The 16,601-nt window shown below is 43.6% G+C and overlaps 1 protein-coding gene across 27 annotated transcripts in view; it reads right to left on the reverse strand.

Moving 5' to 3' along the window:
- Positions 1 to 16,601, reverse strand: part of ank2b (ankyrin 2b, neuronal) — a 1,300,297-nt gene that overhangs the window by 152,999 nt on the left and 1,130,697 nt on the right. For 20 of the 27 annotated variants that reach the window (XM_072495860.1, XM_072495872.1, XM_072495850.1 and 17 more), the window contains 4 exons: positions 4,463 to 4,565; positions 3,834 to 3,937; positions 1,995 to 2,042; positions 105 to 137 (listed from right to left, as the gene is read on the reverse strand). In XM_072495860.1, coding sequence (XP_072351961.1) covers positions 105 to 137; positions 1,995 to 2,042; positions 3,834 to 3,937; positions 4,463 to 4,565 — 288 coding nt within the window. The remainder of the gene's footprint in view (positions 1 to 104; positions 138 to 1,994; positions 2,043 to 3,833; positions 3,938 to 4,462; positions 4,566 to 16,601) is intronic. The other 7 variants (XM_072495874.1, XM_072495870.1, XM_072495868.1 and 4 more) reach the window with 3 other exon arrangements.

Below are 16,601 nucleotides of genomic sequence, written 5' to 3' on the forward strand. Positions count from 1 at the left end.
ATCACGTAAGACAAAGCACTGAACCATTTTAACCCTAGGTTAAGGGCTACAAAATGCAATAAAGCAAATGGAGCCACACAGAAAGCCACAATGAAAATCTTCACCTTGATTCACTGTCAGAAATTGGAGAAGAATAGCTGAAACAAAATATGCATGGAAAGCAGGGCATTAGCTAGCAGAAGATTAATTACGAGATAAGTCATATGACCACGATATTTAAGACACTGCAGGCAATAGGCAGATAGAGGGTGGACCTATCGGCTGGTGCAATAGAAGATGAGGTTCCTCATGGCTGTGTGCCGACTTCTACCTAAGTGGCAAGAGGGGAGGTTCAGAAGGGTCTCACAGAGGAAAAGGAAGCAGTTTGGTACAGGGAGGTCACAAATTTCCTTGTGGTTCCGAAGGCGCACTACTGTTCCTCCTGCCACAAAGGACATTTTCTGACTCACCTGGGGCTTCTCTTTGACTGGCTGCGTACTCACTTAAGTCATCCAAGAAAGCGGAAATAGCAGCGTCCCCTCTCAGGCCCCAGTCAAAATGCCACAGCAATCTAATTAACGTATCAGGACTCTTAGGTGGATGCCTCATTCGCCTGCAAAACCCTTCAGATTAATGTTGAGGACAGTGGGATGGAGTCAAGATTCACGATAGTAGGAAGCTGCCTGTGTTCTGCTGGGAGGAAAGGGTTAAATATTGATCCTCAGGTGTTCATCATGTTCCCAGCTGGTTGGGCAACTTTACTGATGTCAGGGAAGGGGGTGCAAGGGGCCTTTGGATCCAGTTGAACTTCCTATTCTTCCTTTCACTGAAGTAGCAAACCCTCAAATCCACATGGAAAACAGCACTATTAATGCAGAAATGGATAATCATTACAAAGTCTAACTTAAATCTTGCATGTATAATCCAGGGGTAAATTCTTTCCAGGTATCCATCAATGGAATCTGATTCTACTTTTAATCAGCACCAGTAAATAACTTCACAAACTTGAACCGTGACAATTTTTCTTTGGGAGTCTGCTTGTTGCAAAGCCATAACCATCGAAGGCCTAAATTGATGAGCTGGAGATGACTCTCTGCAGTAATTATTTTGATTGTTTTGAAATGCCAGTTACAGTGCCAAAGAAACAAAATGATTTTGCTATTGGGGTTAACATAGAGATGACTGCCTTACTGTTGTAGGAATAACTAAGGTAAGTGGTGGCACAGTTTTTTGCATGGAACTGCTAATTACAAATAGTTATAATGAATGGGGGTATCGGAAAGTCATTTCACTTCTTGCATATCAATCTCCATTTAACATAAATAAATAATTTTAAAATGATGTTAGCTGCTAAAACTAGCACAAAATGTCAAAATTAACATGGAGTCACACATTTTCATTTTGAATATTCAATATTGTTTATCTATTTAGGCACAATGGTCTTTATCAAAATCATCATAGAATAAGCAACATGCTACAGTTGGATAGACACAGTTTTTACTTCTAGGAATAGGGAGGGATTTTAAAATGTATTTTATAATGGGCAGCTACTGGTTTGAGCTAGTTTTCCACTTGCCCACAGTAGTCTGAGGCGACAGCAATTTTAACTGTCACATTACTATGCTGTTGGTCAACTCCCTGTCTGGAACCAGAGGGAAGTAGGTGGAAAGCAGCAGTCAGCCTCCAAGCACTTCTGCTCCTCGTGGCCTTGCGAAGGAGACCTGGAAGGACTCTTCAGCTCCCCAATCCTCTTCACCTGGTGGGAAAACTGTGGTGGCTTCCCCACTTAGGCTAAGAACCTCATTGCCGTATAGCAATTTAAAACTGTTCCATTGTTGGGTGGGCATTTTAGCTGCACATCCAGAAGCATGTTTTAAAATCTGGTGGGCATGTAATCTGGAGCATTTTAACTGCCCACCTCCTCAGAAACCAATGGATGTGTGGGCTTAAAATCCATTCCCACCCAACTCAGAGTTCAGATCCAGTTGAGACAGATAGGATAAAAGTCTTCTCACCCTGCTGGCTGTAAAGTTTCTATGTCTTGCACCATCTTGCTCCAGTAGCTGAAGGATAAGGTAAAGGGGCGAGGCAGCAGTGGGGGATTTAAAGAAGATGAATCAATGGGGGAGGGGAACAATAAATGGATGCTGAGAAATGTAACCACAGCAACCTTGACAATTTCACAGATAGTAAACCATCACTGCATTCACTAAACTTATCTAAAAATGCAGTAAAAGCCATTTAATTGAGATACCTCACTGGAAACAAATTGATCCAGATTAACCAATTGTCACTGACCAATGTACTTGTGGATACTCAATTCAGTGGTCTCCAGTGATTATTGCACCTTAATCAACATTGAGATTCCACCATTTACTTGGGTAAATACTGTGATTCTTGATAAAATATGATTTTTCACCTGTGTTATGAATGTTGGTCGGACAGCTGAGCTTCACAGCTGACTGAAATGCCGGGAGACTGGGAACTAGAAGATCACTAGACAGTGAAATACGCCAACAGGTCAGTCAGCTATATGACTCGGCTCTGTTTGCACAGCTAGAAAAAAGTTGATTTTCGTTGTTGGATGCTCAGTTTTTTGCACCTCTCCTTCAGCAACTTACCCAGCTAATTGGCATTTCAATCAGACGATATCCTAGTCAGTGGAGACAACTGGTGTGTTGTGTTGCAAATCCCACTAAAACCCTAAATGGATGGACCAAGTGCATAGATGTTAACAGGCCAATCGACAGCAATGCATTAGGGCAAATCAGTTTCCAATGGGCCTTCTCTGTAAGATGTCTTAAATGGCTTCCACTGTAGTAGATATTTAAATATTTATCTTGTATATTTTTGTATTAAGGATGAAACAGTTTTATTCAGATTCGTGCGGTCTCAGCTTCTCTGCCAAAAAATCAATTGTTTTGAAGCCATGCTGAGAGATGATTATAAAAAAAATTGATTGGGCATCTATTCCTTTAAATATTAATCATTTAATGGTTCCTTTTACGCCTTTACTTTGCCAACCTAATTGAAAGCCTTGCTATTAAAAATTGGTTCCTTCACTGGCGGACTAACTTTGGGATTGGTTGAATAGTGTGGGCAGCTGGAATCTGGTATATTGTTAGAGGGTGCACTATATCACTTATTGAAATTTTGGGAAGGAATTCAAAAGCTCTCCATTGCAAGATCAAATTAAAGTATTTGTAATGAGTAGCAACAAAGTTTCAGTTTAAAATATGTACAAGTAATGTTTTGTTTTCAATGATTAATTTGAACATAACTTAAAAATGTATGTTTAAACTTCAGAACTTTTCATGTGTCTCAGGTTTCAGAAACTTCAGTCTTACCAACCCTCTTTACAAAGAGGGAGAGATCAACTGGTTAAAATGGTAAATGTTATAAAAGTACACTCTATGGGATTGTATGGTGCATGGTAAGTTGCACATTAGTATGCAAGGTGAACTGAACTCTAGGGGCCTCACTCGAAGGATAAATGTGAGCCAAAGCCGAAGTGGTGCTTCCATCGTCCTGCTCCATGTGAATGAAGAGCCCTGTCCGATAGTGAGCCCTAAAATCTATACAGCTCTCTAATAAACTGCTTACAGTTCATGGAATAAAATTGTGAAAAATGAAGTCTTGAAAATATGCAAAAATAATGTAATTTAAGGATGAAACTTCTAAAAAATTATTTAAATGTGAGCAATGCAAAATTAAAATGTATTTTGAAAATCCTTGGACAGAATGATATATTCCCTGTGGATGCAGGCTGTCACATGCTATTTTCCCAGCTCCCCGACAAACACATGCAGTACCCTTTCTTCTCTGTACTTGCCAGATATGTTTATAAATCTCACCCTGAATGGATTGGACTGGAAGAAAGGGCCACATTGTCCAAGTTCTCTCCTTCCCAACTTAAGCGATACGAGGAGTCCTTGTCAGGGCACTTGGCCAGAGCTACCTGTAATTTCAAAGGAACACTTTCATTTTAGAACTCATTAGATATTTTCTACATAATTAATGATGAGATTGGCTATATAAATAAAGTTAGAACTATGACATATGCTTAAAATAACAGCATTTAATGATAATACTCAATTTCAAAACATATTAAAATGTAAATGGATGCATATTGTAATTGTCACCTTTTATGTATTAGAATCCTTATCAATGAAAGCAACTTAATACTAAATCGGAGTTCCATTCTATAGCAAAAGACAATACACAAGTGCTACTTCATTCCTCAGTTTTTCAATTTTAAATGAGGAAAGTAACAAACACATTGTCCAAGAACAACTCTTAAATAAAACTCAAAAGGTGCAAATCTTATCAGATGCAGAGCAAAGAAAAATCCTTTTTAATTTGTGAAAATACTGCACTTAGTTTAATAATTGCCAAGGGAAATCTGAGGTATAAATATTCATTAAAACAGCAAAAGCGTGATTCAAATTGTGTCAAAGATGCAAGGTTCCATTTTGTTGCATACCTGGCTACTTGTAGCTGTGATTAATTCTTCAATCATGGCATTGTCCCTCTGGTATGGGCCATGGCTTGGTGTGTTGGACCTGTCTGAACTGAAGGATCGCAGGCTGATGGGTTGGCCGGTTGCAATGGAAATGCAGCAGCACAAAGGTGATGTAACGGGGTGAGCAGGAGAATGAAGAAAGCATGCTATTAGCATATTATGCAACTTCCAGGGGAGTGGGTTTCAATAAACAAAAATAAAGTAGGGCCAATGGTAGCAGTCGTTATATTCAAGGGACAAAATACTCAACCCCTAACTAGTGGGAACAGTGATAATAAAGACAGTCCCCACAAACCAGTTTAATACAATGATGGAGCATGTAAACGGGCGAACAATAAATTCTCACCTACCCTCCTGAATAAGCCATATATGATATGTTTAACACAATTATGCCATATTTTGCTTTTCTTTCAATCAGAGTAATCAAGATATTTTAAAAGTGAGTGGGAAAATAACTGAAGAATCAGAATATTTTCCATACTTCATTATCTGACACAAAGACATCACTGTGCAAAACATGTCGTCAGTACCATCTCTATTTGAAAAAGATAGTATTTTAATTATTCAAACTATGATTAAACTAAGAAAATCAGAAGGCTTTAAAGGGGATGTTAAAAATAAACTCCAAGAATTCCAATGTGGTGATGAGCAAACTCGCCTTAGCTTTGTATAAGGCTGTTCAGCAACGTAAACACTGATCATTCTGTGCAAACACCTGGAAGGTACATTGAGGCAAGTAGTGGTCGTACAGTAGTATGACTACTCTGTGTACCAAAAGGCCTGCAGAAGCTGGTATTAATTGTAAGCAGATTTCTATGGCTGCAGTTATAATCATCTTCAACCCTTTAAGTTCACACATGTCAACTTGAGTCACATTAGAAAGAGGTCAAGTAACAGCAGATATTAAAATCAGGAACAAAGGAAGTTAATCAAGTTGAATTGTTCACAATGGCTCACAGTGAGTTTCAAAAATCAGATGACGCAAACAAAAATAAAGAAACTTGAAGGCCCAGATTTTCGCCATGACGGAGAGCTCTCTGTTCTATTACCAAGCCCAGCATTTCCCATGCTCACAGGTATGGGACTGTCAGGTTCGGGCGTGCACAAATCATGAAGGCAGCTGGCCATTTGGGAGGGTGTAAGGATAATAGGTGGGAACATGGGTGGCATGAGTTGGCACCAGATTAGCATAGAGGGTATGTGGGCAATGGGTGTTCGTAAAGGGGTATGGGTTTGCCTAGGGGTGTCAGGAAATGAGTGGGATTGTGGGCTGACATAGTTTTGCATGGATAGAACACAGCAAATGTGTGGTGGAATGAGGGCTGGTGGGATATTTTTATGTCATTTAAAAAAACATTTTCAACAGAGTGCTGAAGCACAGAGACAGGTTTTGCACCCAGACCACCTCCGCACCCAGCAACTTCCATGCCCGTTTCAAGGTCACGTGCCCCAACTCTTATTTCAGACCACAATCCCTGACTGAAAATCCGACCTGCAGGTTGGATTTTGTTTTTTTACAGGTCAGGTTCGCCAAGCTGGTGAATCTCTCGATGTGGTGAACCTGACACTGGGATGAAAATCTGGGCCTTGGAAAGAGAAAGGAATCAAATGGACCAATTTGACGCAAAAGGTAGGAGGGAAGACCACTGAGACAGGTAATGGGCTCAAGCAATAATTAATTATGTTTGTAGGGGTGGAAGGAATTGAGTGCTCTTTGGAGAAGGAAGGCAGTCGAATTTGAGGTTAATCAAAAATGGACATATGTATTGGACCCAATAATTATTTTCACATTCTCAAATACTCTTAGGTTACTATTCTAACCTCCAGTGCTTATGCCACAGCTCTCTGGAAATACCTTCCTCAGTATCTCTGCCTTGTCGCCTTGCCTTCAAAAGTCACTTTCCTTAGCCTGTGTTCTTTTTTTAAGATGTGGAGAAGCCGGCGTTGGACTGGGGTGAGCACAGTAAGAAGTCTTACAACACCAGGTTAAAGTCCAACAGGTTTGTTTCGATATCACTAGCTTTCGGAGCGCTGCTCCTTCCTCAGGTGAATGAAGAGGTAGGTTCCAGAAACATATATATAGACAAATTCAAAGGTGCCAGACAATGCTTGGAATGCGAGCATTAGCAGGTGAGTAAATCTTTACAGATCCAGAGATGGGGTAACCCCAGGTTAAAGAGGTATGAATTGTGTCAAGCGAGGACAGTTGGTAGGATTTTGCAGGCCAGATGGTGGGGGATGAATGTAATGCGACATGAATCCCAGGTCCCGGTTGAGGCCGTACTCATGTGTGTAGAACTTGGCTATAAGTTTCTGCTCGGCGATTCTGCTTTGCCGCGCGTCCTAAAGACCGCCTTGGAGAACGCTTACCCGGAGATCAGAGGCTGAATGCCCTTGACTGCTGAAGTGTTCCCCGACTGGAAGGGAACATTCTTGCCTGGTAATTGTCGCGCGATGTCCGTTCATTCGTTGTCGCAGCGTCTGCATGGTCTCGCCAATGTACCATGCTTCAGGACATCCTTTGCTGCAGCGTATGAGGGAGACAACGTTAGCCGAATCGCACGAGTATGTACCGCGTACCTGGTGGGTGGTGTTCTCACGTGTAATGGTGGTATCCATGTCGATGATCTGTCACGTCTTGCAGAGATTGCCATGGCAGGGTTGTGTGGTGTCGTGGTCACTGTTCTGAAGGCTGGGTAGTTTGCTGCAAACAATGGTTTGCTTGTGGTTGCGCGGTTGTTTGAAGGCAAGTAGTGGGCGTGTGGGGATGACCTTGGCAAGATGTTCATCTTCATCGATGACATGTTGAAGGCTGTGAAGAAGATGTCGTAGTTTCTCCACTCCGGCAAAGTACTGGATGACGAAGGGTACTCTGTCGGTTGTGCCCCGTGTTTGTCTTCTGAGGAGGTCGGTGCGGTATTTTGCTGTGGCACATTGGAACTGTCGATCGATGAGTCGAGCGCCATATACCGTTCGTACGAGGGTATCTTTCAATGTCTGTAGATGTCTGTTACGCTCCTATGGACAAGCTCTCTGTATACACAGGATCTGCTCAGACGAGGAGGAGCGTAACAAAACATCTACAGACATTGAAAGATGCCCTCGTACGAACAGGCTATGGCGCTCGACTCATCGATCGACAGTTCCAACGCGCCACAGCAAAAAACCGCACCGACATCCTCAGAAGACAAACATGGGACACAACCGACAGAATACCCTCCGTCATCCAGTACTTTCCCGGAGCGGAGAGACTACGACATCTTCTTCACAGCCTTCAACACGTCATTGATGAAGATGAACATTTGCCAAGGTCATCCCCACACCCCCACTACTTGCCTTCAAACAACCGTGCAACCTCAAACAAACTATTGTTTGCAGCAAACTACCCAGCTTTCAGAACAGTGACCACGACACCACGCAACCCTGCCATGGCAATCTCTGCAAGACGTGCCAGATCATCGACATGGATACCACCATTACACGTGAGAACACCACTCACCAGGTATGCGGTACATACTCGTGCAACTCGGCCAACGTTGTCTACCTCATACGCTGCAGGAAAGGATGTCCCGAAGCGTGGTACATTGGCGAGACCATGCAGACGCTGCAACAACGAATGAACGGACATCGCGCGACAATCACCAGGTAGGAATGTTCCCTTTCAGTCGGGGAACACTTCAGCAGTCAAGGGCATTCAGCCTCTGATCTCCGGGTAAGCGTTCTCCAAGGTGGCCTTCAGGACCCGCGACAACGCAGAATCGCCGAGCAGAAACTTATAGCCAAGTTCCACACACGAGTGCGGCCTCAACCAGGACCTGGGATTCATGTCACATTACATTCATCCCCCACCATCTGGCCTGCGAAATTTTACCAACTGACCTGGCTTGACACAATTCACACCTCTTTAACCTGGGGTTACCCCATCTCTGGATCTGTAAAGATTTAATCACCTGCTAATGCTTGTATTCCAAGCAATGTCTGGCATCTTTGAATTTGTCTATATATATGTTTCTGGAACATACCTCTTCATTCACCTGAGGAAGGAGCAGCGCTCCGAAAGCTAGTGATATCGAAACAGACCTGTTGGACTTTAACCTGGTGTTGTAAGACTTCTTACTGTTCTTTTTTTAATCCATCTCTTTCCTTTCACCTATCTTCTGCTGCCCACTCATTGGCCACTCTAAAACATTTCTCTGTACATGATAAGTACTATAGCTGTCACTTAATGCAGTCAATTACATGATTAGAGTTTTGGTAGTAAGTTTCAATTCATACTGCATAAAGAAAACTCACATTCCAAAGAAATTTATTTGGTCTTGGTTGAGTGGGAATCTTGCTTTGTTTCTCCAGTCTGAACTTACAATTGTCACCCTGAATTTCATTTTCAAACTTGGCATGACTTACTTTGCAACTATTGGCAGAAGTATACCCACTTGCTGCATGTATTTTCGAATCTAATTTTCTGCCCTTTAGCCTCCACACAGTTTCAGGGTATTATATGCGTGGTGGAGGGTTTTATATGTGTGTTGGAGCATGACTCCCTGTGCATCTCAGTCCTCCAGTTCCACACCCAAGTCAGCTTGTTACATGTGTGAGCTGCATATGGGTATCAGCAGTCGAATTCTGGAGGACACTGTGGCTGAACCCAGTCCTCTCAGGCGGGTATGGGTATCATTGGACAATTAACCTTACCAACAATGGCTGATTTTCTTTCTCTTCCACAGCCTGGAGGACTGGGGTCAATTGAAAAAGAGATGCTGCACCCAACTCAGCACGGAGTGGAGATCCTGTTGAGACTTTGGGCCAGATTTTGTCATCCCCGACAAAAGGTAAACATATGAACATACGAATTAGGAGCAGCTGTAGGCCATTCGGCCCATCAAGCCTGCTCTCCAATTAAAAAAAGATCATGGCTGACTATTTGTGTTCGAGTTCCACATTCCCATTTACCCCGATAACCTTTGATCCTCTTGTCTCACAAGAGTCAATCTACCTCTGCTTTAAAAATATTCAATGACATCCCATCTTCACTGCCTTCTCAGGACAAGAGTTTCAAAGTCATACAGCCCTCTGAGAGAAAATAAATTCTCTTAATCTCTGACCTGAAGGGGCAACCCTAATTCTGGACCTGTCCACAAGAGGGAAGATCCTTTCCACATCCACCAAGTCAAGACCATTCAGGATCTTGTATACTTCAATCAAGTCACCCCTCACTCTTCGAAATGCCAGTGGAAACAAGCCCAGTTTGTCCAACCTTTCCTCATAAGACAACTCACTCATTCCAGGCATGTCTAGTAAACTGCCTGCTATGCATTTATATCCTTCCTAAATAATGAGACCAAAACTGTACACAATATTTGAGATGTGGTCTCAAAAATGCCCCGCATAACTGAAGCACATCCTTATTTTAGGTTCAATTCCTCTCTTAATCAAGGATAGCATTCAATTAGCCTTCTTAGTTACTTGCTGTACCTGCAGACCAGCTTTTTGTGACTCATGTATTAGAACACCTAGACCCCTGCGGCAAGTTGGGGAAAGAGGCAAGAGAACCTGAAAGTTTGAAATTGCAACCTACTTCCTGCTGGTCACCATTTTGATAAGTGTGGGAAACTTGGAGAGTCGTGACCTAATGTGCACTAAACTGACATTGATACTTCCACATTGTTGCCTACCTGAATTTTGCATCTCACTGTGTTTGACATTTTCAATGTCCAATTTTGGGAGTCTGAAATGGACCCACTGCTCAGGCCAATGAGGAGAGGAGGGACACTCTCTTCCCCAGAGTGGGCCGCGGACTCAGGGCCACACTCCTGAACAGCACCTGGGACGAGGTGGCATAGGCAGTCAGTGCTGCCAGCCTCACCAGGAGGAGATGGCTCATGATTCTGAGGGATAGGTGTCATTGGTGAGGTCTCTGTCCTGAGAGACGCAGCATGCCAGGGAGGGTTCCAAAGGCCATGGTGCCAGGTGTCCTTTGGTTGGGGTGAGCTCTGCTAATTCCCTGCTTCCTCTGCAAAGGGGTTGTGCTTCTGATTAGCGCACTGAGGGGTGCCTTCATAGATCATAGATCATAGAATTTACAGTGCAGAAGGAGGCCATTCAGTCCATCGAGTCTGCACCGGCCCTTGGAAAGAGCACCCTACTTAAGCCCCACACCTCCACCTTATCCCCTTTATCCCCGTAACTCAACTTTACCTTTTTTGGACACTAGGGGCAATTTAGAATGGCCAATCCACCTAACCTGCACATCTTTGGGCTGTGGGAGGACACAGACAGTAACCCAAGCCTGGAATCGAACCTCGGACCTTGGAGCTGTGAAGTAACTGTGCTAACCACTATGCTACCGTGCTGCCCATCATAGAACATAGAACATGCAGTGCAGAAGAAGGCCATTCGGCCCATCGAGTCTGCACCGACCCACTTAAGCCTTCACTTCCACCCTATCCCCATAACCCAATAACCCCTCCTAACCTTTTTGGTCACTAAGGGCAATTTCTATCATGGCCAATCCACCCAACCTGCACGTCTTTGGACTGTGGGAGGAAACCTGAGCACCCGGAGGAAACCCACGCAGACACGGGGAGAATGTGCGGAGTCCGCATTGACAGTAATCCAGCAGGGAAGCGAACCTGGGACCCTGGCGCTGTGAAGCCACAGTGCTAATCACTTGTGCTACCATGCTGCCCTGGCAGGACAGTAATTGAGCATGGCCACACCCATCCCCTTGATCATACTGCTGGGATATGAGCGTTTCCAGAGGGGCAGCCTGGAGGGTTCCTAAATCACCAGAGGCTGTCCAAATATTTACTGGACACAGTGAGCAGTCTGAACAGCCAGGAGCCTCTAAGTAGCACCAGATGGGTGCGTTTAAATCACATACTGCAGCATTGACGATCTGAGCCAGGCCACCCCGATCCCAAGGGGGACACCCTGGGTCAACGGACTTAGCATCAAGTCATTCCCCGCTACTCATCCCGGTCCCAGCAATCACCCCCCAGCAAGTCTGACTAGTTTTGATAGTTTTTTTTTACCTTATCACTCCCCCTCCCCTCAACAGCCATGGCACCCAGGCCTCACTTGTAAATACTTGCACCAATTTGCACCCACGTGACATCTGCGTGAGAGGAGTGGAGCATTGGGGAAGGGTGGAGCCTGCAGTGTCCAACCTGCGAATGAGATTTAAATCCATGCATGTTATGGTTTTGCATGGGCCCGCCGGCCCGTGGTACAAACCTCACCAACGTCGCCAGCGGGGTACCAGAGCATGTAATCGGGATCGGCACTGGGCAAAAATTGAGATTTTTCGATTGTGCGCTAGTCTCCGCTAGGTCGCAATTCTCGCTGCCAGCGATGGGAAGTGGGGAATTCAGCCCATTTTCTCTACATACCCTGTTCTATAGTGATGCAAAAAAATACAGCAGGCAATTTTCTTTTTTACTTCCTGGGCAGTAGCTGAAATCACTTAAACAAAAATACAGCCTTGTTCTATAAAGGGTGGGCAATCTACCAGATTACGTTTCACACAGTGAAACAAAATACACTCCCTACGTTTGGACTTATTTTCATTCCAGTGGCACAAAATAGTTACATTTGATCAATGATAATATTTTTGAGGGTTTTCAATTTACAGTACTGTTTTAATCCTTTGCAACAAATGATGTGTAAATGACCAATTCCTGATGATCAGCCAAGATACCATAAGACCATAAGATACAGCAGCAGAATTCTGCCCATTGAGTCTGCTCTGCCATTCGATCAAGGCTGATATGTTCCTTATCCCTATTCTTCTATCTTCTCCTCATAACCTCTGATTCCCTTATTATTCAAGAAATCCCCTTATTAATCAAGAACAGAGATTTGTGCTTGAGGTGCTGTTACCTACAGGGCTTGAAGGTGGAATTAGACATAATAGTTCTTTCTTAGAACATAAGAACGAGGAGCAGGCATAGGCAATTTTACCTCTCAAGCCTGCTCCACTGTTCAATACAATCATGGCTAACCTCATCATGGCCTCAACTCCACTGTCCCTTCTTCGTAACCCGTCAACCCATTACTAATTAAAAATATCTAACTCCTCCTTAAATTTACTCACTGTCCTGGCATCCACTCTGGGATGGCGAATTCCACAGTTTCACAACCCTTTGGGAGAAATAGTTTCTCATCATTGCTGTTTTAAATTTGCTACCCTTCATCCTGAGACTATGACCTCTCGTTCTAGAACGCCCCACAAGAGGAAGCATCCGCTCCACGTCCATTTTATCCATAACTTTTAGTATCTTATATACCTCAATTTCCCCTCATTCTTCTGAACTCTGGAGAATATAGGACTAAAAAGCTCAATCTCTCTTCATAAGACAAACCCCTCATCTCTGGAATCAATCTCGTGAACCTCCGCTGAACTGCCTCCAATGCCACTACATTTTTCTTCAAATAAGGGGACCAAAACTGTGCACACTCCTGGTGCGGTCTCACCAATGCCATGTACAGTTGCAACAACATTTCCTTGCCTTCATTTACATTTTTTTTTCAAGTACCCAATTAAGGGGCAATTTAGCGTGGCCAGTCCACCGACCCTGCACATCTTTGGGTTGTGGGGGTGAAACCCACGCAAACACGGGGAGAATGTGCAAACTCCACACGTTAAGTGACCCAGGGCCGGGATCGAACCTGGGACCTCGGCACCGTGAGGCAGTAGTGCTAACCACGGCGCCGCCGTGCTGCCCAAACTTCCTTTCCTTCATACTCTATTCCTTTAGCTATAAATGACAACATTCTATTTGCTTTCTTTGTTACCTGTCCCTGCATGCTAGTTTTCCGCCACTCATGCACGAGGACACCATGATCCCTCTGCACACCCTGAAGTCTCTACCCATTTAGATAATAAGTTGCCTTTCTATTTTTTTGACTTCACACATATCTATTTTAAACTCCATCTGCCACATTTTGGCCTACTCACCAAACCTATTCATAATAATTTGTAAGATTTTTAATTCCTCATTGAAGCTTACTATCCCACCTATTTTACTGTAATCTGCAAATTTGCCGATAGAATCTTATATCACTGTATTCAAATCATTACTATACTTTGTAAATAGTTGGGGCCCAAGGACCGAACCTTGTGGCACCCCACTAGTTACATTGTACCATTCAGAAAAAGACCCATTTATCCCAACTCTCTGCCTCTGTCAGTCAGACAGTCTTCTATATCTGTTCTGGCACATCAAGCCATGTTTGGTTATGCTTATCTCTTATTAAATCCAAATTTTAACTTTCACCCGACAAAATGATTATTTCAAACACTAGGAAACTTGATTGCATCTAATAATTTTGAAAAATGGGGAAGTTTGGAGAGAGTTTTTTGATTGAAAGCACACTTCAATTTGATCCAAGCAAATATTAACTTCAGGAGACTAATAGGGCACGATTCTCCCAAAAGGGAACAAAATCCCAAAGCAAGCGCGTTTAGCCACGTGTTACCTGGCGCTCGCAGTGCCAAGAAACACATGGCTATTCAACGCGACTCGCATTGTATAAGGGCCTGAATGGGGAACGTGCAGCCAAGGCCGCACATAGCCCCATTTTGTACAGTAGAGTGGAACTCCCCAGTGCAGCGAGAGATTGTGATGCTATTTTTAAATGGCACCCCAACATCAAAGGTCCCCAAAGTGATCCTTCACCTCCCCCAGCCCAAACACACTATGGGAGGGTCTCCAGTCCCCACCAACACCAGTTAGGGCACCCCCATTCCGATCACGTGCGGGAATAATGCCAGCTTGGCACCTTGGCAGTGCCAGCCAAGCACCCTGGTGGTGCCCCTGCCAGTTGGCAATGCGACCCAGGCACCTTGGCAGAGCCAGGGTGGCCAGGTGGCACCAGCAGTGCCAGGACACCACCCTGCCCAAAGGGCATGCAGCTGGGGTGCCTCCGATCCCCTGGGAGACTCCCATGAGTGTTGTTCCGTATGGTCTCCGTTTGTGGGAACCAGTGCTGAACGGCACTCGCCCGAGGTCTTTGAGGTGAAGAGGATGAATCCCAAAGGCTCAGGTACCTTGGGAATGTGCACATTAGAGTGAGGTTAACTGTCTCGCTCTAATATATAAATTTGCCAAAATGTCTTCCCACCCACAATGGGCGGGACTTACATAATATCTTGAGAGATCGCATTGGATCTCACGAGGTATTGGGTGCCGGGTAGATCCAGGGAGCGGGATCGCCTGGTATTTATTGGCCATGCTGTGCCGTAATGAGCTGCTTTTCCGATGCAGAGTGGCAATTGGATCGCGCCCATACTTTAGTTTCCTTTAAAAGAAAAAACATTTCTTATTCCAATGGGGAATATTCCCTCAAGTTGAATTTCCATGCTAGGGTACTCCAGTGAGGTCACCAGAATTGCATTCTAAGCCATCCTACAGTAGAAAACAGCTAAGGCTACAAATGAGAGAAGTTCCAGGGCCTCAACTTCAGCAAACCATACTAGCTACGGGAAATGGAAAAATGCATGGATTCCTGGGGACAGTTAGCTCTCAAGCCAAAATGAAATCAAATTCACCACCGCATGAAGACCAAGTTACATCTGTGATATCACTGCAACCGACTCTCAGTTAGAAATTCTTCAAAACCTCATGCACATTCCACTGCAGCTAACAATTTATTCCCTGAATTTGAGTGGGTTCCAAAAAGATCCTGGTGTGGAAAGGGGTCAGGAGAGGTCCAAGGATTCTCTTGCTTTGCATAACCCCCAAGTAATCCTCATGAAGAATAGCATCTTATTTTTGTTTACAACAGCCTTTTCTGGCCATTCCTCTGCCACTCACTGTGTTCTTCCGGAGGTCTTGACAGTGTGAGGGACTCCCTCCAGTCTTTGCTAAAATCACATTTTGAAGTCTAATGCAACCTCCCCCTTAGAGTGTCCACTTACACCTGACAAAGAATTCTGAGCCCAGTGTTCAAGATATCGGCTTACACCAGATTCAATAGTCAAATATATATATATCACAAGGTATTAGTCAAAATATATATAATAATCAAATTACAATCAATAATTTGTGCCACTGAATGGCACATTTTTCTTCTGTTTCTCTTTTTGATGCATTTTTATTGCCTCAACATTCAGGATGAGATTCCTTGTGATATTTCCATGTTACATTTACCTCGAGTGACTCAAGTACAAAAGTGCTCTTAAAGGGTTAAGCGTATGCATTGCTCTTTCGAGTCTAAAGACAGCGAGTTCAGCGATGAAGATGCAAAGGAAAACTGAAGCTTTTCTCCCAGAGTTCTGCATTACCTTAATTTGGCAGCTAAATAAGTCAGAGCAACAAAACCTACGTGGTTGGATTCGGTATACAGTCTATGTGACATGACAAAAGGTTATTAATGAATTCAAAAATCATGATGTAATCATTTTCATAGGATGCTGTTTAAAAGCTTTTATAAAAAAACATAAAATGCTAATGTCTACAAAATAACATTCAGAATTTATATTAATCACAATATAATGCAATGTCTAATCATTCACAGGCAAGCGGTACATCAGAGATAGCAGTAATAGCACAAACAGTAAAATAGGTGATCACAGTAAACACTAAATAGATGTGACTGCTAGCAAAATGCGAAGAAAATCATATTCATAATTTTTACAACAAATACCTGAAAGAGGAAAACAAATAGTGTCTCTGCAGCAAGAATGTATTCCTAAAAATATACACCCAGCAACCCACTGGCAGAGGAAGAAAAAATATAAAATCATAATCAAGCTTCGATTCGTCTCCCCTATCCCACCCCCATTTTGCCAATCAGTGGTAGATTCCAGCTGAATAATCCAGGCTGCTGAATCTCAGGCCAGCAGTCACAAGAAAAAGGAAGGTAGTAATGGCAACTGTTTCAGCATTATTACAGTCTCGTAGACTTAGCCTGATGTGAGCAGCTTAGCAGTGAACATAGGAAAACACCAAAGGAAAGCAATGCAGCCATGAAAGCAGTTCCAGTGCACCGGAAGAATGCCGCGAACCCCAACCCCAAGCAGAATTACCATATCGGCAAGAGTGGATTACAGACACTGCCACAGCACTGTGACATTACTCTCGTGTCAAGGACCACCTAC

This window comes from Scyliorhinus torazame, chromosome 3, assembly GCF_047496885.1.
Source record: "Scyliorhinus torazame isolate Kashiwa2021f chromosome 3, sScyTor2.1, whole genome shotgun sequence".
In the NCBI taxonomy this organism is placed as follows: domain Eukaryota; kingdom Metazoa; phylum Chordata; class Chondrichthyes; order Carcharhiniformes; family Scyliorhinidae; genus Scyliorhinus; species Scyliorhinus torazame.